Source organism: Pteronotus mesoamericanus, unplaced genomic scaffold, assembly GCF_021234165.1.
Source record: "Pteronotus mesoamericanus isolate MK-2021 breed Mesoamerican mustached bat unplaced genomic scaffold, CSHL_Meso_final contig_347, whole genome shotgun sequence".
NCBI lineage: Eukaryota > Metazoa > Chordata > Mammalia > Chiroptera > Mormoopidae > Pteronotus > Pteronotus mesoamericanus.
Window position 1 is genome coordinate 17,016,661 of NW_026555137.1, and position 23,734 is coordinate 17,040,394.

Genomic DNA, 23,734 nt, shown 5'->3' on the forward strand with positions numbered 1-23,734 from the left:
AACGCAAACAGAAGCCCACATACTGTATGTTCAAATATTGGGAAGTTATAAATCCATTGTCAAATACAATATGTCCTTCCTCCTACCTTAATACATTTCATAACAACAACAACAAAAAAGTGGCTAAATATGTGTAACGCTACAGGTTTTATGTTTCCCAAAGTTGGCACAAAGGAACAATAACTAGGTCTAGTCACTATCGCACATGACTGGGTGTTCTCAGGGGCTTTGAGGTCCTGCCTGAGTAATAAACACGTGACTCACAAATCATTAATTCTATAAAATTATCCTTCTTGACTTCATTTCAGCAAAATCACTAACGTTCTTACAGTCAGGATTTTCACTTAATTTGTGCTCTACTAATGATCCAAAGGATTAACAAATAAGATGTAATTGTAGTGAATATGTACAAAATTTGAATATATTTGTACAAAATATAAAATGTAAAAATGTTTTAAACTTAAATTATCTGTTTCTGAAAATTTTTTCATTCTAAATGTTGGATATCTAATAAAATCAAAGACAATATACAAATTATAATTTATAAATAGCAAACTTAAAACCAAACTTCTTTAAATAAAGCTGAATTTTTTCATTTCATTTTAAAATATAATTACAATTTTAAATATAAAAATTATTAGCAATTCTAGCATTCAATATCCATCAAGTTGCCAGTGTGAAGAACTGTATGTTCTTGGGATTTCTCGGGGAACCATTCAAAAAATAGGAAAAAAGTTTAGTTTCCAAAATCCTGGTGTGGAAACAAATAATTACAAAAACCATTAGCTCAAAAGAATAGAGGGGAAAAAAGAGAGAAGGAAAACTGGAATAAATAGAAAAACAAATCAAGAGTACAAAAATAAGGTGGTATAGCTAAGTAATGTTGAATAGAATACCATAGACAGACATTAAGGCAAAAACTATTAAGAGAGATAGGATATTTTATATTGAAAAAATTCAACTTACCAGTAAGATAATAACTCCAATTTTATAGGCACATTGTCTCCAAATATATAAAGCATAATTTGAAACACAAGTAATACATCGGCCTACCTATCTTAATAGTTACCACATGCAGCTGTTGCCTCCGCTGCACCAGTTCACCAGAACCTTCGGGACCAGGACACGAAGCGCCGGACACTTGGCTAGACTTGGCTATCACTGGGAGAAGACACCTCTTATGTAAGAACCGCTGCGCTCACACTACGTGAAGGGGGCAATCTGACGAGATGGCTTCTCTCTTTCCTAAGGCTTTTTGATTGCACACAAATTTTTAGAAATGTGAGCAATCTCAGTACCTCCTGGTCTCATCATGTGACAAGGATGCTGGCAAGCGAGGCCGGAATGGTGGGGCAGGGCTGGAGCTGTGCTACCACGCACGTGTCAGCCACCTGAGGCTATCAGCCACCCCGACCCAGAGGCAGAGCCGCAAGGAGACACAGAAAGAGAAACCAGGTGGGCAAATAGCATGGCAATGGATGGATGAAGATTATTTGCAAAAGTCATGCTTTTACTAGTAAATGAAGGCACGTAAGATGCAGGTATTCATAAACCATACATTTTTCAAATTACAAACAAATATAATGATCATTGTGGTAAAAGAAGGTTTGAAAAAAAAATTGACTGGAGGCAACAAGGTTGGAATAAGCTTGAGAAAACATACACGTTTCTTATTGGCTCCATCGGAGTAAGAAATCACTGCGGACAGGCAGCTGCTGGGCACCTGGAATGGGGCTCGCGGCCGAGGAACCAACATTTACATTCAGTTAACTTTCATTAACTTAAATATAAATAGCTTGGGACGGGGGCTGCCAGTGATGCTGGGTAGACAGGAGCCCACCGGGGGTATTGCAGAGACACACCGGGCCCGGTCTCATGAGGAGCTGGGTGGTGGCGATCTGGGAACCAGGGAGGGCCAGTGGAGACTCGGGAGGCCTCCTGGGTTGCTGGCTGCAGCTGCTGGGCAGACAGTGCCATTCCTGGAATGGGAAGCGTCGGGGAACGAGCGGACTTGGGGCAAGGGGTCACCAGCTCCACTATGGACGTCGCAGGATACGTCCAGGAATAGAGTCCCACCCCGCTGGTCTGCACGCGCTGGATTTCTTCAGGCCACTCTCTGCTCTGATCTGCAGATAATCTTATCTCCAAATTATTGGACAGTAAGTATTAGAGAGTTGGAGGTTAGTTTCCTGTCCTTCACGCACTCTCTACATAAAAAGTTCCTAGTTTACTAGCAAGTTTTATGTAGAGGATCTTTTTTTAGTCTTTTGAAAGTCCGAATGTCTTGATTCATAGGAGCAATTTTACAAACAGAGCTTAACTCAGCTACTCAGACAAGCCCGTAACGTCAAGTTCGTAATACTAACGAGCACCAGAACATGATTTGGGATCATTTCCATGGAAAAACTTACCCTGCAGCCTACTCAGGAGCTCTCTAGGCTGTGCTACCCCACACAACAGCCACTAACTACATGTGGCTACCTACATTTAAATTAATTCAAACTAAGTTAAAAACTCAGTTCCTCAGTCACACTAGCCCCACTTCAGGCGGTCAGGAGCCACCTGTGGCTGGTGGTGGCTACCACATGCAAAGGCAGAGATAACACATTCCTGCCATCACAGACAGTTCTAGTCAACGGCGCCACGTTGATGGTACGAAGGAGGAGCGTGTGGATGAGAGGAGGGTGGCGGGAGGCGAGGCTGGAGCAGCGAGAAGTGGCGGGGGTTTGAGCACAGCAGCAGCCGCCAGACAGGTCAGCGACGGTGGCCGTGGTCCAGGGAGGCAACAATGGACTTGGGGTGATGGTGGGAAATCAGGGGAGCTGAGGACAGCGAAGCGACGGGGCTGGTGCTTTGTAGCAGGGAGAAGAGCCAGCTAATGGACCGCGCTGGCCCCTGAAAGACCGTGATCCTGGGTGACTTTTCTGGGCTAACCCACGGTCCCCTCTAATACACATTTCAAATTCTCTAGGGGGTACCAGGGCCCTGAGGCTGGCAAACGAGTTACCTGAAAGATTTCTAACGGGAATGACGGCCGTATGAGAACCCAGACGCACAGCCACAATTACACAGACCCGCGCAGCATTGGGAGCCCAGCCCTGGGCCGGGCGTCGGCTGGGCAGGGCGCTCCCCAGCGCGGGGCGTCCAGCCTCTGCACACAGCCGGGCAGCACGGCCGCCAGGAGGGTCCTACCTTCAAGCCAGGAAATCGCCCCCACGAGGGTGGCCAATGGATAAAAGCCACGCACGCACGAAAAGGGACGCAGCAGCTTAGTTTCTTCCGAATGACAAAAAGGTTTCAACGTGGAATTTGAAGGATAGACAGCAAACCGAATTTCAATTTTTAAGAAGGAAGCTTATGTTTAAAGAAAAGCTTTCAACAGAGGACAACCTGTATGTTGGAACTCTGGATGATTTTTAGCTGTAGTTTTAAAATTTAACAGAACACGCGATCAGAGAGCTTTTGCTAAAGACCATGGTGTGGGAACGCGTCCCGCGTGGACCCAAGCACCCACAGGCAGGCCCTTCCTGGCCACTGGGCAGCGCGGCTCCTAACGCTCTGCTCTGTTCAGACACAGTTGACCTGGCCCGAGTATTTTGGGATTTGGGGCAGCAGATGAAATGTTCTCCTAGAATATCCTGCAATCACAGAATTAGGCATCTCAATATTTCTAATGACGTGATAATCACCTTACTTGCATGAGAAACGGGGCTATTTAAATAAAAACTGAAATGTATTAATTTAGAGTTGGTAAACTAAATTTCAAAGAAAAATATTCTAATTCTGGGGTTTAGACATATCGCCATCCTTTAGAAAAGGCAGCTAATTTATTTGAACAATTTCACTAATTGAAAAACAGGCATCTCATGATTTCAAGTCTTCAAGAGCTGGTGATAAAGTGAGGGAAAGTCCTTGATAAAACGGTTGGCTCTGAGATAATAAGAGGAAAAAATTAAAACAGAACCAAACAAAACCCACGCCTCCCCACTTTCTTGACCCCCTGCCCGGCCCCCGCCTGCCCTGCTTCGCAGTCCTGCGCAGCAGAGCCAGCGGAGCGCACGAAGGCGGCCCTCTGTGGTTTCAGGGTCTTCAGAGGACAGACCAGCTGGGTTGGAGCGCAAAATAAACAAGACAGACACCAGGGGGTCCACATGGTGCGGTGCTAAGTTTTCTAAGTCTTGAGAAGAGGCTGAGGACGGAATCTTGGGTCCCCCAGACTACGGGGGCAGGGCAGGGCCTGGGGTCCGAGAGGACGAGCTGGAATCTGAGCACCCTGACTACAACAGCTGGGTGACCCCGGAGAGCCATTCGCCTCCCAGAGCCGCAGCTCCTTCGCCTGCCAGTTGAAAACGATGACAACCTGTCTTTCTTGAGCGCAGCCTTAGGCTCAGGAGAAATCGGACCTAAGGATGTGAAATCTGCCTTTTACGTAAAGCGAGGCGTGCCTGGCGCCGTGTGCCGTGCTCCCCTTGCCCTGCGCTGGTTACCAGAGGAGATCAGGGCACGGGTCTCATCTCGGTGCCTGTTTTGAAGCCCATGTCAGTACCCGGAATGACATCTGTCCAAAGGGCAAGTCCCACCTGATCAAACAGCCGCATTCTACCGCGCCTGGCAGGTAACTGGCCCATGTTTAGAGTTACTACATCCCCCAGGAGCGCAGATGCCTTGGGCACTGTTTGCAACTCTATGCAAGAATCTGCCACAAAAACTAAATAAACAGAAAGCAGTGAAGAGTTTGACTCTAACAAAAAAATCAAAGAAAAATGAAACCGATTTGAAAATGGCAATAGTTTAATGAATCCATTTTACTCATGGTCATTTACCCTGTCTGAAAAAAACAATTCAGTAATGTTCTGAACGTTTTTATACCTGAAAGTGAAACTAGTTCACAAAATAAAAACATACATAATCCAGTGTCGAAAACCGGTGATTTAGAGGAATCGCCCGTTTATTTTTTCCAACAAAAAGAAAAAAAAAACACGGTTTGATGAGTCAGTGTTTGGGTCACTGGCAAATGTCGTCTGCACCATGCACCGCCGCGTTCCCAGCTGTGAGCTCCGCGGCACGCGTGGACCGTCCACGGTTCAAAGAAGGCGGAGAACCCACACGTGAAGATCACATGAGTTGAAAACAAGATGCCCTATCACAATGTGCATAAAGCAAAAATCTTGGGAAAAAATGCAGATCTTTAAAGGAATGAAAATACTCCTGTTGTTGATTCCGTTCCTTTTAATTATTAATTTTTGGTTTTTGAAGTAGACTTTTTTGCTGCAGGAAGGAGCTGTATGACTTTGTAAGTGGAAACCAACAGGCCACTGTCTAATGAACAATTCCTTCCCTCCCAGTCATTACAGCTTTTTTCCCCCCAAATAACCCTCTTTCATGATTTCTGTTATGGTTCAGAAAGTAGAGACAATGATTTCAAGTATTCAATTCCTATCAAAAATTGGTATCAAAAGTAATAAAGGACCTTATTTCTTTGTAATTCCACATTTTAAAAATAACTTAAGAAGCAAGAGGTCCGGCCCTTTACTTGTATAAATACCGCGGCGCGACTAGAGTTTCTTAAGACAGCGTGGCGAGGAGTCGGCGTTCAGCACCTCGATCATGGACCGTAGCGTTGGGAACGTCTCTGAAACTGACGGAAGACTCTTGTAAGAAGGTGAAATACTGAAAAAGAAAAACAAAGAATACAAAACAAAGTGGGGTGTGAATAGGAACACAACTTTACAAAAAAGGCAAAGCTTTTGTTAAATTTATTCCAATTACAACACTCACTCCCCAACACCCCACATATAATGTCAATTATCACAGGAGGAAGAAGGCGCCGTGAATGGGACAGATCCTTCTAAGCAACGGACTGAGGTATCAGAAGGTATCTGCTCAGAACTGCAACCAGTCTTTGGGGAAAAAACTTCACGCTCTGGTGTCCACGTGACCGGCAGGCACACGTGCCCTGGGGCGTGCGTGCTGCTTCTGGAACCAGGGGACACAGGGTTCGGGGCAGCCTTGTCCCGCATGAGCTTCAGTCATTTCTCTGGGGTCGCTCACCCCTCACCCGGAGCGGCCAGGACAGCATTAAGGCACAGAGTTACTGTGAGCGTGGGCTGGGATGATGTACGTCAAGGAACGTGGTAAAACGGCAACTGCACCGTGTAAGGTGCTGGCGTTATTCTTTCCTTCAAGCACTGTGGAAAGACTATTGTGTAAGAAACAGAAGGGAGAGCTCTGACCTTCGGGTCATTCTACTGAAACACATGTGGGGTAGGAAACCTGGAACAAGTACACTCTGGGAAAAGGTGCTCCTGTTAGGAATTTTTCTTACAAAGCTAACGGAACGTTACAGAGTGGACAAGAGTGTTCTTCAGACATGAACTTCTCCGCTTTAAACAGAGTACAAATCTCCCAGAGATTTTTACATTGGCTGCTGTGTCAGACCGATGGGGAAGGCAACGCCAGCGGTGGTCAGAAAGGAAAAACCATGGAGAAGCAGCGGGGGGTCAATAAAGTCAAATGTGAAACGTGCTGCTCCTTCGTTCACTGCGGAAGCGTCTGCGAGCCCCACGGCACCGCACGCCCAAGCCCCTCTGCCGTGCTCCCGGGCGCCAGAGCCAGGGAGGTCGGAGCCGCCGGGGCGGCTGTCCGTCGGATCGGGAAAGTTTCAGCCTCGGGGCCCCTGGCTCGCACACGCTCGTCGCCTCAATTAGGACAAAGTACTGCCTTCTCAGAATCCAGAGGGCAGTAGAAATGCAGCTGGAATGGCACAGTGCCGCCCCTGGGGACAGGGAGTCTGAAATGGGCGCAGCCAGTTTCAAATTCACTCCTGACTCCTGAACCTCAGCGCTCGGGACGAAGGGTAAGTCCGCCACGGGAGAGGGGTCTCTGATTACATCTGTAAGACACTGGTGACTTTCACCAACTAAACAGTCTGTATTTTTTATTCATTATTCATTTTTCTCCATATACTCACCCCTCAAGGGCTTCATACACGACAGCAAAACCTCATTACCTTTAAATTCACTGTATAATAGGAACTCAAAAAAATGAGCGCGATCCCCGTTTCTTAAAGAGCCTCAAAAGTAACAGGTGGCCCCTTTTCTCCCTCTTTAGTTGCAATGCCCTTGTGTTGCCCCTTGTCAAGTGCTGACCTTTTCAAGTTCATCCAGCTTTTGGCTACTTTGCTGAAGGCCTCTGAACCAGGGGCTGTCATGGCTTCAAAGTCAACTAACTGGAAAAGACAGACATCGAGGAATGCGGTTAAATGGGCAGGAGGAAGGCTCCCGGCGACCTCTGTTCAACTCTTTATCTTAACACAAAAGCCCGCAGGCCGCGAGTGCACACACCCCGGCACAGTCCCTTCCGGGGCCCACGTACCTTCCCTTTGGGAATTTTTCCCGCCACTTCTTTTCCACTCGCCATCAACGCTCCCACGATCACCGAATAGGCTATCACACTGGTAAATAAAGAGGAATTGCCCATCAGTCCATCTACAAACAGTTACCAAGATCACCGCGGATTTCCCGCCAAAAGAGATGAAATTTTCTTTAAGAATTCTTTGGATATTAAACATAGGACTACTTTCATTTGGTTTAAAAAGTATTTACTAATTTACTACTAAATACATATATATGTATACACACACATACACACACTGATTTAAGGATAAATGGGACCAAAAATATTCTTTTTCTAAGGGAAAAAAAGTGCTTATTTTAATTAGAACATTTCTTCCCACTTAGTTTTTAAATTCTTGTGAAACAATGAATTAGAAAATGTGTGTTTGTATTTTTACCAACTTCATGAGGCTTGGTTGTAAAATGTGTGTCTACAACGTACTTCGTCAGCACAGGCTAATCTCGTTTAATTAGACAGCGTAGGCCCAGCGAGAAGAACGGCAGACACGCCCCTGACGGGCTGGCCTGAAAGCCGAGAGGCCGTGTCGGCTTCCTCCCTAGCACGGAGCCGACCTGCTCTCGACTCTGACAGCCGCACTACACACCCGGTAAGGCGCCCGGGCACGCAGGCGACCACAACGAGGCTCCGCCTCTGACAGGGTAGGGCGGCCCCTGCGCAGCAGGCCGTGCGCCCCGCCTCCCTGGGAAGACCCCCAGGGGCCAGGCGCAGGCACGGGCCGTGCCCTCCAGGGCCTGGGGCGGGGCGCCGGGGCAGCGAAGGCGGCGTGGGCTGGCGCGGCAGGAGACGCACGTGTGGGGACAGGGAGGTGTGGGGAAGGCGGGGAGAGGAAGTCGGGGGAGGACCCTCGGAAGTTCCATGGGGCAGATGAAGGAGGGAGGTGACAGCGCCAGCGTAAAACAAGGCAGGACAGGGACGGGCACTGGGCACGATGTCACCGCGTCTGCACTGGGGGCAACCGGCGTGCAGAACTGGGGGCACGGGGCGCGGAAGGAGAAAAGCCTGGAAGCAGCGGGACTGGAGAGGCTGTGTCCGAAGACGGCAAGCTGGGAGCGGAAGGGAGAGAGAACTGAGGGTCGGGGAGGCAGAGTCGACACGGCTTAGGGACTGAACGGACGCGGGGACGGAGGGGGACCGAGCTCGGCCTCCTCCACTTGTCACACAGGAGCCCGAGCTGCCGAGGACAGTGGCCAGCAGCTAGGTGTCCGCACGGGGTCGGCCTAAGCGGAGGGTGCATGGCGCCCCGTACAGGTCTGATGCGCATCTACACGCGGTGGACACGGCTGATCGTAGTTTGCTGATATGATACAATATTTATGTTCCTATTTTGTTTTGATGCCGCTTCAATATTATAACAAAATTTTTTACATTTAGAAGACTTTTAAAGTATTAATGAAGATACGCAAGTGCATTATTTCAGCGAAAACATCTTAAATTCAAATATGTGCTAGTGACAGCCACTGATGTGATTCACTGTGCACAGCACTGGGTAAAGAATAAAAAGAAAACACTAAAGACACCTCCCCCGTGTTGGTTACAACTAAAACACTCCTGGTGATTTATAAGAAGCCAGAATTTATTCACAATAAAAATAGCATGGAATGGTTGGAGACGCAGAGGTGTAAAACATTAGGGTTAAAGGTCAGTTAATGGCCAAAAACTGGGGGAGAGGGGAGAAGAGGGCAGGGTAACAGTCTGGGTGAAGATCAAAATTAAGGTACAGGGAGCGTGCGGCCTACATGCAGTAGGCCCTCAGTATATCTTCACTGGACGAGGGAACCCCAGGTCTGCAGAGCTCAAGCCCGCATCATCAGAACTCTTTCGTAATTCTTTTGATGATACAGTAGGTCAGGGAAATATTTTGGGGGTAGAGTTTGAAAAAAATAAAAGGGGGCTTCTTGTCATTGCTTGGGGCACTTCTAAACACACAACCACAACAGGGCGTATAAGCAAAAAAGGATACATTTTTCAGTGTAAAACCTTTTAAATTTAAACAGGACATTACTCACCTGGATCCTCGTGAGAGAGGCATTAAATTATAAAAGTAATAAACTAAGGATAAAATTAAGTTGCAAACAGCATCAGCCTCCTAGAAAAAGAAGACACGCACGTGAACATCAATGAGATGACAAGCTCCAGCAGGCTTTATCGGGGGCGGGACACAGGGTGCCACTGCATCAGGAAGAGAGTCACTCCACTCCTCTCCTACAAGAACCTCCTCTCTCGCTCCTCAACGCTCGATAGTCTTGTGTACAGTTTTGCTAATAAAAGGGCACATACAGTCCACTGCAGAGCAGTATCTTCCCGGCTGTTCTGAAACTGCAAACTGTTCCGACGAACACAGAACCCTCAGCCTACTTCAATGTTACTTGTGATGTCAAAATAGATATTGATATAAAAATAAAACAAAGCACTCAGGAATGCTAATTATGCTTTCCTCAAGCCGCCCGACCTCAAAAGGTTCTGGTGAGCCCTGCTCTGCACACAGATTTAGGTGATAAATATGTTTAATTCTGTATAAAAACTTAGATGCTTAATGATATGAATTAACCGATTAAATGCAGGAGATATGAGATGCCTTTCTGGAGCCGTGGACACCCATTCCAGAGCACAGATGGTGTCACCAAAGTCAGCACAGTGACAGCTGCAGCCACAAAGGTGACATATCACATCCTGCCACCAAGGAGCCCCCTTACCTCAGGGTGGGCGATAGAGGTACGAGGTCACAGGCCAGGAAAGGTCATTTTCATTACGGGTCAAATTTTTCATTTAAATGTGACAAACCCCAAATTTATGATAATATAGTAAATAATAAATTCATTTCTCCCTCCCCAATTACTATAGTTACTAAACATGGGAACTATTCTGACAAGAATACCAAAAATATTTATAGGTCCATTACAGCTGATTTTAAGCACAAAATGTATAATCCCAGTGAAAGGGTAGAGGCTTTAAAAGGTCACCAGGAATCACAGGAAGCATGGGTAAAAGGGAAACAAGCACCTACCCCAAATTCTGATGAAAGAATGAGAACTTTTCCTTTAGCTGTTAGGTCTTTATAAAGTGCATCTATTTCAGCGTGATATAATTGTGTTCTTTCTTCTGTGGTTTGAGTTTCCACAGAAAATAGTATATTGCCGATCCTAAAAATACAAGAACATGTGTCAAAGGCATGTGCCATATACAATTCAGAGAGCCAAACACAGAAATTAAGAAAAGAAAGCCAACAGTAAGCTGACGTGGCGCAGGACACACGGAGAGCGGACCCCGCCTTTCTAACCACACCAGATGAGGCACTGGTCATAAGTTTGCAATTTTTTCACAAAATATGGTGTTTTGCTCAGTCTAACCACATAATTATATGAGCTTAAGCTAATACAGGAGGAAACAACTACACATAGGAAAGAATGCATTTAAACACCCAGAAAACTTTTGATCACATGGCCACCCTGTTATTACTGGGGATCGGGGCAAGAACGCAGCGCAGAAAGGTCAGGGACTCCGCTGTCTCCTTTTTCTTTTTTTAAGGCTCTGCTGCAGGCTTAGCTCCACGCGAGGCACTGTGGGGGATGTAAATTTGGTGCAACGGGTATTTACCGTACAACGCCCGTAACAAAAACAATGAATGTGGTCCTTTGATCCTAGAAAGAACACGGCACAGCTGCTGCCTTTTGAGGAAGGGAGGTAGGAGCAAGGCCATGGATTATTCTGAGACTCTGCTCAGGTTGTAACATAGTTCACTGGGGTTTAAAAGAGGGAGGTCAGAGCGAACTCAGAAGACATGGAAGAGAGCAGGACATGCTTCACAGAAGAAGAGGCCTGAGCTTGGGTCTTAAAGATCAAGATGGTAGAGACTCAGAGACAGGAGGTGCGAGGCGACCTCAGAGAGCAAGCAGCCCAGCTGAATTTACAGACCAGGTTCTGACAGGAAAATTGTTCAGGTAAGGCAGGGACTATCAGTCAAAGCTCCGTTATGGAAGGCCTCACACGCCCGGCAGGGGAGTAGGTTTTGGTGTCAGGAGGCAATGGCAAGGCATGGCCTGGGGAGGAACTTCTGGAGCCAGGGGAGTGCCCAGCGGAGTGGAGCCCTAAGGCGGCCGCTGAAGCGCTGGGAAGCCACCAGGAGCGGGGCGACCGGCACACCAGCAGGAGTCTGCGCGAGGGGCTGGCGGCCCTGGGCAAGCGAGGCCGGGAAGGGGGTGACACAGACAGAGAGGGAACATGCTACGCGTCAGGGGGCAGGGACTTTACATGCGCTCTTTCTCAGCAGTTCCATTTCTGACTGGGAATTTAACCCGAGAACACCTGTATCTATAGCTATTCCACTGGTGGATGCAAGGGGAGGGAATAATTTCACATTAATAGTGAACCCTGAAATTCCTTTTGGGGGAAGAATGACCTTTATTGAGAGAGGACTTTGATAAGTAGGTGGCTGGGGGTAGAGACAGAGACCTCAAGGATGTGGAAAAAGCCCACAAATCTGGGAGGTGCTACACTGGAGCTTCGTGGCGAAGGCCTCGGGAAGCTCCGCTGTGGGGCCTGACCGCGCGCTCCTGCTGCCGAGAGGAAATGCACGTGAGGCAGAGGGTCAGCCCGGCGGCTGGGCGGGTGCTGGGCGGGCAGGAGCCACAGCCTCAAAGGCTGAGGAGTGTGGGCGGGGGTGGGGGCAGGGGAGGCTGTGCTGAGGGTCAAGGTAAGCCCACCCAAAGCTCAAGGGATTGGAGGCTTCTAGAGGAAGTTTGGATTTTAGAAATAGTGAATAAAAATGTTCCCTGAGTTGCTCTTTGTAGAGTGAAAAAAAGAACCACCCTAAATGGTCAACAGCAAAAAATTAGTACAATATCCATAAAATGGAATACTATGCAATTATGAAAGATGCATTTAAGAACAGGATATGCGGAAAATGTTATAAAGTAATGGTGAGGGTAAAGAAACACATTACAAAATAATATATAGAATATAATCTCAGTTTCTAAAGAAAATAGAGGTTTTATTTTTTAATCTTTGCTTATCTGTGATTCTAAATTTTGTACACGAAGACGACACTACTCTTGTAATAAGTAAAACCTGCATTTAAAAACAAAAAAGAAATGGGCAGATTTGATGCCTTGAATTGGCCTTGAATCCGCCAATTTCTCGCCTTTTTTCATTTTCTTAGTAAAAACCTTCCCCAAGTGAACTTCTAGAACCCAAAAGGGTATCTCCCACAGCCACAGGAGACATCACACCTGACATCTAGAAAGCTGACAGATTTAGCGTGGTCAGAAGACGTTAACTGCCCGTGCAATACTGTACATGCAAGGTGAAGAAAAATAACAGGAAACAGCAGCACCCGGGGCCTGTCTTTGTTTCGGGATAAAGCGAACGCCGTGAGCCCGGGCGCCCTTCCCAACACCGGCCTGCCCTTCCCGCCACGCCACCCACGCTCAGGCCGAGTACATACTTGTCTCCTGTAATGGTGATTGTGAAACCATCATATTCCTTCCCTTGATCTTTGAGGCTGGGGACTTTTGTATTCACAGTGAACCCATCCTTCGTTTTAGTATTAAACTGCTTTCAGGGAAAAAGAAAATTCACGTTACTGGTGTGAAATTCACGCAAACCCCCAGCCGCTGCTGTGCAGTGCCGACTCCGCCTTCTGTGTTTTCAGGAAAGGTCACCAAAGTCCCTGAGGCAGGAGACCCAGCGATCAGCGACAGAGGACGACGCCTGTGCCCGTCCCCAGGCCCCGGCACCAACTCTGAGCCCAGCTCACACCCGCAGGGCCCCACATGGAGGCCACAGCGGCGCCGCTCCCCTCCGGAGTCCCCTCTGGGTCTCTTCTCACGTTCAGTCTTAATCAGTGGCAACCCTGACTTTCAGTGGGAGTCGCACCCGACACCCTGTAACTCAAGAAAACACCTTGTGTCCGGCTGTGCTCCTTCAAAGCAGAGTCCGAGTTCTCTGACAAGTGCTCAGAATTAATTGTGTCTGCCCGGCGGGGACTTTCAGACACCCGCGCCCGCGCCGCAGACCACGGAGCCGTGCGCGGCAGGAGCCACGCCGCGCTCAGAGTGGCCCTCGGGGTGGCGAGGACCGGGGCGCTTCAGGCGCTCGCCCTCTCGGGGAACCTGTGGCCCATTGCAGGTTCTTTTCAAACAGACACGCGCATAAAACATTGAAATCTCCCCAGGCCAGTTTTGTATTCTGCCCCATACAGTACATTTCAATGCCTAAAATACCCACAGGGAAGCTCGAGATTAAAGACTGAGATGCGCGCCAGCAGCCCTCCGTGAGGCCGCTCTGCCCTCTGGGGGGCATGCGGGGAACTAACTGGGGAGAACGGCAGGGGGAGCGGGGGCCGCTGGATGCCCCGCAGCGCAGCCTTCCCACGCCCCACGCACCTCCACGTAGCCGGAGAACCTGTTTGTGACTAATTACCAAGGCCTGGACCCCTGTTACGCTTAGACACCGAATATCTGTTACAGTTTCAATGCTCACGGAATTTTCCAGGAATGCAAACAGCATATGCACTGAGGAAAGAGTGTGTATGTTGTTGGGAGCTCTCCTGAGCGTGGTCCGCCATTTCAGGACACCACGTCGCCAATGACATCGTAGCTCATGACACCTGAGTCACCATATAGCAAGCAGGCACGGGGCTGCACTGGCAGCCGACAGTCGCCACGATTTACGTACAGGGACAGGCCACCGGCTCCCTCTCCACGGCTCCTCAGGAAGACATGCCTGAATGCTGACACGCTGCACTGCATGCCATCCTATACAAGCTCCTTACCTGTTAGAACTCCTTATGGCACTACATTGACTTCAAAGAGCTTTTGGGTAAGTGCGGTGCACTGTGAATTTCATCTTACTGCATCTGACCCTGTCTCCTGAGTTAACACGTGGGTGTGAGAGACTGAGAACCACTCCTCGGTTCAACAGACCCTCACGAGAACCCGAGTCACCGCGCCTCAGCAGACAGGCGCCTCGCACCCAGCCCGGAAACAGGCTCGCCCACGCCCCGCGGGGCAGGCACAGACCCCATACAGCCTTAGTTCACGGCTTTGTACACGACAGGAGGCTTCCTGGTTATTCCTTAGAAATGGACAAGCTTTGGTCATCCGTATTCATTTCTTAAATTTGCTGTAAATCAACCTTACCTACTACAGCTGCAAGGAGAACGTTTATTCTGCCCTGCAAATTCCACTCACTTCAGCAAACCTGAACCCCACCCTCTGCCTCCTCGGCTCAACAAGATTCTGCGTGGGCTGCACACGCCTACGCAGGGGTCTGGGAGACAACCCCAGGCAGGCAGCTGGGGCAGGCACGGCGCTCACGCCACACGCTTCCCTCCTCTCAAGACTCACAGTCTTGTAATCGTCCAATACCTGAAAGTAGCTGCCTCGTACTTTGTCCAGTTCTACCAGTGCTACGGTGTGGAAGGGCAGTCGCGTGCCAGTTACTTCATCAGGACCAGAAACAGAATTCAGTGTCTGCATTTTTATTTCTGTTTCCTGTATCAACTGCTTCCTCACAAATTTGCTTTTATGTCTGAGTCCAATGTCTGTGTTTTCTATTACTTTGGTTATTATTCAAGGTGACTGTTAGTGTTTTCAGGTAGCACACACTATATAAACTTTAAAACACTTTTGGTATAATATTCATAAACACGGCATTTAACAACTCAAAAAAAATGCTATAATTTTGTATTTTTCCTAAAAATGTACTGCGATTTGGATGATAAACTTACCTTCATAATTGGAAGAAGGTCTTCTACTTTGTGTACCTTTTCCAAAGCTTCCCTAACTTCCAACAAGCCTTTAGGATTATTAGCTCTTAAAAGGAGAGAGAGAAGAAACTGAAATTAATACAGAAATGTAAAAATTATGCTATTACCTCTCATTTAAATAAATCATCCTTAATTATGATTACTCAATATTCAAAATGGTGGGCCACAACTAAAGTTTCTAAATCATGAGATGGTTTGATCTCATCAATTTTGGGCTACAGGTAAGAATTAAGGAAACAGGTAGCAGCCTGTCTAGAAGGTGAAACAGAGAAAAGCAGAACGGACATTCTATTTGGTCATAAAACCTGATTCTCCTATTCCAACTCTGAAATTAGGAGTGAATGTTTCTTCTTTATAAAGTTGCTCACACAGGTTTTCATATCAATTTTATATCTACTTAATAACTAACCACTCAGAATCTTTTTTTTCTCCAGTGTTCTGTTCATTGTTTTATCTATACCTTTATATCTCCCTGCTTTTCAGGTGAGAAAGAATGAATATGAATGCTGAAATCCCTTATAAAAAAATGTCACAGAAACATCCTGCCTTTTAAAAGAAAGAGACTGGGATAGTCATAATATCGCATATAAGATTAAACATATTCAGGTGAGTCCATGGATTTTGTTAAGTTATTAAAAAGGCAGGCATTCTAAAAGGCTTTATGATTCCCAACACAATGTAAAAATTTGAAACACTCTGTTTAGTCTGTCAATAAGCTTAGTTTTCAAGTTTCATAACTATAAGAAATATATGAAATCAATCCATTACTATGAAAAAAATTAAAAGATTACCCATGATAAATAAGAATTCTATCTTTAATAAAATGAAGAATTTTCTCAAAATATTCCAGGTATCTCATGTTAATCACCTGACCCCTGTAAGAAAAAAAAAAGAAAAGAATTTTTAAAAAGCAATTCATTCCAAACACCACCTAATTTCCAAGTTAATTCAAAAGAACAACAGAGAGCTATGAGAATAATGTAGGAAAAAAGACTGGGAAATTCACCTATTTGCAACCAATGAATGGGAAAGCAAAGAACTGACTTAGCGAGTCTGCTCATCAGCTCTTGGGGTTTATTCTGGTGAGAAAGGTACCAAACAGAGCCCCAGAGACGCAAAAATGGAGAGAAATATCCTCGTGTACCCAGCTGAAGCTCAGACTTTCATGCCCATTTCCTCCTGTGGCTTCGCAACATGCCGCTCTCCTGATGGCCTCATCTGCTGGGACCCCTACTTTTATCCAGCGGATGGGCAGGTTCCATCTCTGCTACTCACCCTACGTAGGATTCTCCTCACAAGATTTCTGTGCCCATCCCCCCTCCCAAAACTCTCTTTCAGCACTTTCTGTACAGCCAACATGCTGATGTACACATCCAACTGACATCACACGTACAAAATAGTGTACCCATCTGACTGGTATACACATGTACAATGTATACATCCTACTGACGTACACGTGTACGTGTACACATCCAACTGCTGCCCGGACTCCCCCCAGGCCTCAAGTTCACAGGAGTCAAGCAGGAATCCACTCATCCGCACTCTCCCAGATCTACCTGCCCAAACCCGTCCACTCACTTTCTGTCCTGCTGCGACCTGGTCCATTTTCACACCCACAAACCTGCGCCAGAGCTGAAACAGCTCCCTGGGGCTCCGCACTGCCCTGTGTCTGACCCCCGCCGGCACTCCTCACGGCGCCTGGCGCCTTTCGATAGCCTCTCCTCCCTCCGCTCACTCCAAGCTCTCCAGGCCTTGGCGCTTGGTCACCAGCGCTACTACGCAACTCTCTGCCTGCTCCTTCGCCTCCCAGGTCCCCGCCTGTATAACCTATTCTGTCACCTACGGCCAGAGTGACCATCTGATTGTGCAACTGTGCTCACGTCACTTCTCTGCTTACGACCTCTGAATAGCTCAGCACCATTTCCGGGGTGGGGGGGGGGGAATGCCTTCCCTTGGAGCAGAAAGTTTTTTATACTTTGGGGAAAAAAGTGATTTACATTTCGGTCTCTGCCCGTCTTTCAGGCCTTGATGGCTCGCGCTCCCTTCACTGCAACCCAGCCCCCAGTCCCAGCGAATCGGTCGTCCCTTCCCGACCGTGCTGACCCCCTGCGGGCCTCCGCCTCCCCACCTCTCGCTGCTCTCCCCCTTTCCAAACTGCCCAGGCATCACCCGGAGGCAAGTCTCAGGGCCCTGTCCTGTGTCCCCCGGCGTCCTCTACATGTGACCACCACATCTGAACACAGCTCGCAGCTGTCCACTGGTGCATCGTCTGCACTCAGCTGCGAGCCTTCTGAACCAGGACTTACTAACTCCTCAGTCACCGCAAAGCACAGCGCACTGACAGTGGACTCCAAGTAACGTTAGCTGAGTTTAATCTATAAATGTCACAGGTCAGTCCGTAAGAAACTGCAATACCGAAGTCACAAGGGAAAATTATTTTTTAGAAATTAAGAACAAATAAATGGATAAGTGACATTTCCATTAAACTTGAATGTCAAAGGTGTACAGAGTATTATTTTCTTGATTCAAAGTTTGGAGCGAGGAGCATTTGAGATGGGACTGACAACCGTGTTTATTTGCAAATTCTACCTACAATTAAATGGAGCGGCTCCCCTCGAAGCTGCTGCCTTTTACTGTTTGCTCACCATTTATTTAGAAGACGGCTAAGCACAGGAAGGGAGCAGTGAAGAGGCGAGCACCTCACCAGGGCCCTAACTTGCAAGCCCCCGGGCAGAAGAGCCCCCCCATCCCTGAGGTGTCCGTCCCCCTGCCCAGGCAGACAGCGACCAGACGGCGTCATTGCTCCAAATCCTCTGAGTGTTGGCGGCGGGAGGGGGGGCCTTCCCCACAACAGCCACCGCATGTTATCAGGATATTATGGTAAACGGAATGTCCTCCATCGAACTGCGTTCTATCGGGGTTCAGGACCCATTACAGAGGGACATCCCTGGCCAAACACCTGGCAGCCTGCCCTTCCACGAGCTCTGTGTCAGACACGGAGCCTGAGGTGGGCCCAGGGTGGGCGCCGCGCTTCCTCCTGCAGCCGCACCAGCTCGGAGGACGCAGGCCGCGCTCTGCGGGGGCAGAGCGAGTCTGTGCAGGCCCCGTCAGAGTCACCGGGAAAGGAGCGGTGGGTCCTCATGGTCTCCAGACCCGTCAACCTAGAATAAACTCCCGGGAAAATAAAAAGAGGCACAGAAGGGCCGTACCTGATTAAATTGATGTGGTTGTTGAAGCCTCTGCTGAGACTCCGTGCTGGCATCTGATCTAACCAGAGCACCGGCTGGTCTGGGTCTGCAATCCTAGGAAACAGAACTCGTTAAAGGTGAAGACCTTTGATGACCCAGAAAGGTTCAAAAGCATTACAAATAAAACATACAGAAGTCTTTGCAAAAGTAGGGACGAAGCAACTGCTCAGACCATTACATCTATGAACATGACACACAAACATGCAAATGCCAAAAAGATGTTCCGACTGGGCCAAGGAAGAAGTTGGTGCCGGTTTACTAGTGGAGAAGTGGCTTCTCATGAAAATGAAATCATCAGTTGCCTAAATGGAGCGGTTACCCAGACACTTCGATAAAGGGAAGTACCCCACGTTCACTCAAAGGTACCACAGGGAACAGAACGAGCTTTCAAGGGGCTTTTTCTAAAACACTTCTTTTAAAAACGTACTCGGAAACACGATGATTCCTATCTTGTAAATATTGAGTGCATTTCAAAGAATAATGCTGCCAGCAGTTTCTGACAAACTTTAGAGAGGAAAACATAGTGTACAAGGCTTATTGTCAGTACATAAAGCGGAATGCAAAGCCTTCGAGGAGACGGATTCTTTCCCGATCATTAGATCTGGTGTTCTCGGCCCGCAAGCCTTAGTTACCGTCTCCACTTGACTGCGATGTCGAACATGTCCCTCCACTGCAGCAGCCGCGTCTTCCCGCTCACCCGGACCTTCGAGTTGGCCCACGCGCGCTGCACAGCCTGCATGACTTCTAGCGCGGCCAGACCCATGGCTGGAAGAGAGAAGCACCGGGTGCAGGACCTTGTGGGCGCGCTTCAAAGGGCCTGGCCCTCACCGAGCCTCGGGGATTGCTCTGGGGTCCCCATACAGTTGGCCCTTGAACAGCACAGGGCTTAGGGGGACTGATGCCCTGCATGGGCGGAAGTCCGTGTGCCACTTTGGAGTCCCCCAGATTAGCTACCAGTGGCCTGCTGGTGACCAAAGGCCTCACTGATCACATAAGTAATCTATTACGTATGTGTTTGTATGTCATGTGTATTATATACTGTATTCTTAGAATAGAGTAAGCTTGAGAAATTAAAATCATAAGGAAAATACCTTCACAGTTCTGTACTGTATTTAGCAGTACCATAAGTTTACATCATTGGTTTACAAGACAAATTGTCTGGCAGCACCTGTATTAATATTGTCTTATGTGATACACTGTAGATGTTATACATGTTATTAACATTAGACATCAAAAATGAAAAGCTCATATGAAAAAGTTATATTTACATTTATTTGCAGGTATAACGATTCAGGCACTACGGAAGTGTCAGCAGTAGGCTGCTTTGTGGTCGCCTAGTGTAACCTGTGCGATTGCTTCACAGTAGAAAGGGGACTTCTATAAAATTTTCTAATATATTTACTGAAACAAATGCACACATAAGTGGACCCATGCAGTTCAAACCTGCATTGTTCAAGGGTCAACTGTATAAAGAATCACAAGTATTGGTAATTTAATGGGACTGGATACACATTACAATCAGGATGACCCTAAAACTATCAACAAAAACTAGAGACACCCCCAAAGTTCCCCGCCCCCAACTCCGCTCCCGACTGAGGCGCCTGCAGGTCACATTCTCCATCAGGCCAACAGCAAGGACACGGTGGCTGTGGGTGGACCGTCCGCCCAACAATAAAGCCTTCAGACCTGTTATATATCTACACTCAGCAAAGCACGAAGCCCAGGTGGGGCGCAGTCTTCTCGCGGAATGCGGTGAATGGACCAACACATTTCTGTTATGATCACATGCCGATTTTAAGTAGGCACAATATGTGATTTTTTCTAAAAGCACAAGGTCGTTGAGCAATCGTTTTCTGCTTTGTCAGGAATATTTCCATTTTCAGACAGTTTCAAAATACCTCTGTGTATCCTCTTGTTTGGCAGGAAACCTGGTGTTTCGTATTGCATCAGTGACCCCAAACGATCAGCCACACAAATCAGCTCCTGTACCTCAGGCTGGTAACTCTCAAAATTCTGATGTAACACGTCTCTGGAAGAAACATCACATGTGCGGTAAGGACTTCTACAACACGACACGGGGTAATCAAACTTCCAGAGGAACAGTCACTTCCTCGCCTCGAAAGCTAATCAAGAAATCTGTGACCACGTAATTTTTACTCTGTCCAGAGCTTTGCACCCAACCATACACAGAGCAACAGAAGGAATCTCGCAGAGTAGGTAAAGAATTACTATCACATGCTTGTTAGCAATACTGGTAACTAGTTTGCAATTCAGACCATCCCTTGCTCTGTAAACTCCTCCAGATACCCAGCCTGCATGGAGTGCCTTTCCCCACAGCAACCAAACCCCCAGCCTACGCCCATCCCCCTCCTCGGGATTGTAGCAGGAATACTTTGAATGGTGTATGTGACCACCACTGTTTAGCTGTCAACCTGCTAGAAGTCGTAACAAATGCTGCAGTTCTAAATACGGGTTGTGCTGAGGCTTCCAAGACCCCTGAGGTCCAGCTCTTCACGAGGAGGCCTCACATGATGCAGCGCTGTCATTTATTTCAGCGAAAGGACACACGCACAAACATCAAAGGGAAAAGGCGCGTTGGGCAAAGTCCGGAGGTGACCGGGTGGTACAAGCTTCCAAGTGTCCTCTCCCAGAGGACACACAGGATGAGCTCCCCCAGTGAAGTGCTGCCAACCAGGGAAGCTCACTAGACGCCCAGTGCCAAGGGGGTTTACTGGGGGGTCATTTTAGAACCGCCCAAATCTATGGGGAAGGAAAGCAGGTGCTCAGCATAAAGCACCGCGCCTGTGCAGACAGCCTGGACACAGGGAGCCACCCGTACCCGCCCCGGGCGTGGTGGACACTCCTGAAGTCCAAGCTCCCAGACGCCAGCCAGGAGCCAACGTCACAAGCAGGCCTTTCCAAGGACAGTGGCTCAGGGATGCCATGGAAGCCATTCCCTGCGTAGAGGCATTTCCCTAAAAAGGGCTGGCAGAGAACACATATAACCTCTTTACACTGCCCCTTTCCTTTTTTATTTTTGATTATGTAGTGATTGAGACATACAAAAACATACAACCCCGGCACCCAACTTAGGAAGCAGGACAATCTGTAGCTCTACCTACTCGTCTGCTTCTTCCATATCCTATCCTCCAGCCCCCGGCAAGCGGTAACTTGTCTATAATTCTGCATTCATGACTCCTTTACCGTTTTCTTTAAAAAATAGGTTACATCATGTATATCCTTCAACAACATATTCTAGAGTTTTCTCATGAGCTTTATGGGAGAAACGATGTAACCCCGTAGTCCACCAACTTGCTGCTTCTGCTCCGTGGGGTGTTTAGGACCAGCCACAGGGTCGCAGGGTCGCACAGGCCATGCCCATGCTGCCAAACGGCTGCCCGTCGTGGGGCAGGCTACGCTCATCCGCTCTTCTGTGCACGGACACGTGGGGTGACTTCCAGCTTTCGGCTTTGAGTAAACACTCCTCTCAACAGTCCTGTACAGGCTCCTGGTAGACGGCGCAGCAGTGCAAGGCTCTCTACTGTGTGTGCACAGCAGAGTCACCAGGCTGTGGGACAGGCAAGTATCCAGCTTTAAAGACAATGACACACTGCCGGCCGGTGGGGCTGCAGCAATCTAAACTCTCTGATCCCCATTTCTGGTCCGTTTTACTGTTATCAGACTTTGGAGTGTTTGCTCATCGAGTTTGAGCTGATCGTTTCACTCTTCATGGTGTCTTGCTGAACAGAAGTTCTTAGTTTCAATGTAGTCCTTTTTGTCTATCAATCCTTTTGTCCAAGGTCTGTACTGTGTGTCGTTGTTTTAAAAATTCTCCTCTACCTCAAAAATCATAAAAGTCTCCACTTACATTTTCTCTAAAAATTTTTAAAATGTTGCCACTCACACTGAAGATTTTATTCACCGAAAACTGGATCTCTATCTACACCGTCACAAAAATCAGTTTTATGTTATCCAGGGAACAGCCTCATAGTCCCATTGCCACTCACTGGCGAGCCGCGCCCCCCCCCGCCCCGCCCCGCCAACAGCACACCGCGGCGGCCGTTTCTCGAGGCTGTTGGACGGTTTCCCAGCTGTGCTCCTCGGTTCTACCTGTCTGCTCTCTATCCCTGCCCCGGTACCACTCTGTCTTCGTTACTATCCTAGGTTTCCTATCTGGTAGGATGAGAACCTTCCCCTCCGAGCCTGGCACCGTCATCTTTAAGAGTATCTTGATGACTCTTGGTTCTTTGTTTTTCCACACAATTTCTAGGATTAGCTCATCAAGTTTCTCAAAAAACTATTTCCAATTTTGAATGGCATATGATTGGACTTACAATTAATTTGCAGAGAAATGACTTGATCTCATAGAACTTCCTATTCATGAACACAGTTATTTCTCTCCATGTATTTCTTTTCTCTTAGTAACTTTCGGTAATGTTTTATAATGAATTCCATACAGATTTTGTTCATCTTTTCTAAGATATATTTATTGCTATTATAAATGGTATTTTTGTTTCTTGCTGGTATATGGAAATGCAAGTGATTCTTGAATGTTGATTATAGTCGACCACCTTGCTAAACTCTTAGCAGTTCTTATAATTTCTAAGTTTGGTTTTTTAAAAGATTTTATTTATTTATTTTCAGAGAGAGCGAAGGTGGGACAGAAAGAGAGGGAGAAAAACATCTATGTGAAAAAGCAGCATCGATTGGTTACCTCTCATACACATCCTTACTGGGGTGGCATGACTTTCTATTTTAAAGATTTTCCTCCTTATCTTAGGTTTTCTCCAATTTATTTTCATTTACCCTTTAAAAAAAAATCTGTGGATTCCTCAGTTCTGGGAAATCCTCAGTCATTTTTTTTTTTTTTAATTGCCTCTCTCCCATTCTCTCCTGAGATTTCAATGAGACACACACTAGACCTGCTTACATCTTCCGCATCTTCTATCCCTGCACGTTTTCTAACTCCCTGACTCCGCGCTATATTCTGGATAATCCCTAGCGCTCTGTTTTCCACTTCTGCAATTTTCAGCTATGGCTCATCTGCTATTTAGCCTACATACTGAATTCTTCATTTCAATGATTTTATTTTCTATTCCCAAAGCTTCCAATTATTTTTTTAATCTGCCCGGTCATCTTTCATATTCTCTTTGTTCGTGTTTGTGATTTCTTCATAATTTCTTTAAATACTTAATTTGGAGTTATTTTAGAGCCTGTACTCAATCATTCCAGCATCTGCAGTCCTTGAGGGTCTAAGTCTGCCATTTGTTGTTTCTGCCGGTTCTCACGTTAACAGCCTCATTCT

General features: G+C 47.3%; 1 protein-coding gene across 5 annotated transcripts in view; it reads right to left on the reverse strand.

The window, feature by feature from the left end:
- The window catches only part of TTC13 (tetratricopeptide repeat domain 13), a 76,283-nt gene that overhangs the window by 9,035 nt on the left and 43,514 nt on the right, over positions 1-23,734 (reverse strand). For 2 of the 5 annotated variants that reach the window (XM_054576736.1, XM_054576734.1), the window contains 11 exons: positions 20,328-20,458; positions 19,062-19,194; positions 18,391-18,483; positions 15,973-16,056; positions 15,143-15,227; positions 12,857-12,963; positions 10,421-10,556; positions 9,423-9,502; positions 7,375-7,453; positions 7,149-7,228; positions 4,794-5,670 (listed from right to left, as the gene is read on the reverse strand). In XM_054576736.1, the coding sequence (XP_054432711.1) occupies positions 5,556-5,670; positions 7,149-7,228; positions 7,375-7,453; positions 9,423-9,502; positions 10,421-10,556; positions 12,857-12,963; positions 15,143-15,227; positions 15,973-16,056; positions 18,391-18,483; positions 19,062-19,194; positions 20,328-20,458 (1,123 nt within the window). In that variant the 3' untranslated portion in view covers positions 4,794-5,555. Of the gene's footprint in view, positions 1-4,793; positions 5,671-7,148; positions 7,229-7,374; positions 7,454-9,422; positions 9,503-10,420; positions 10,557-12,856; positions 12,967-15,142; positions 15,228-15,972; positions 16,057-18,390; positions 18,484-19,061; positions 19,195-20,327; positions 20,459-23,734 lie in introns of those variants that run through there. The other 3 variants (XM_054576735.1, XM_054576733.1, XM_054576737.1) reach the window with 2 other exon arrangements.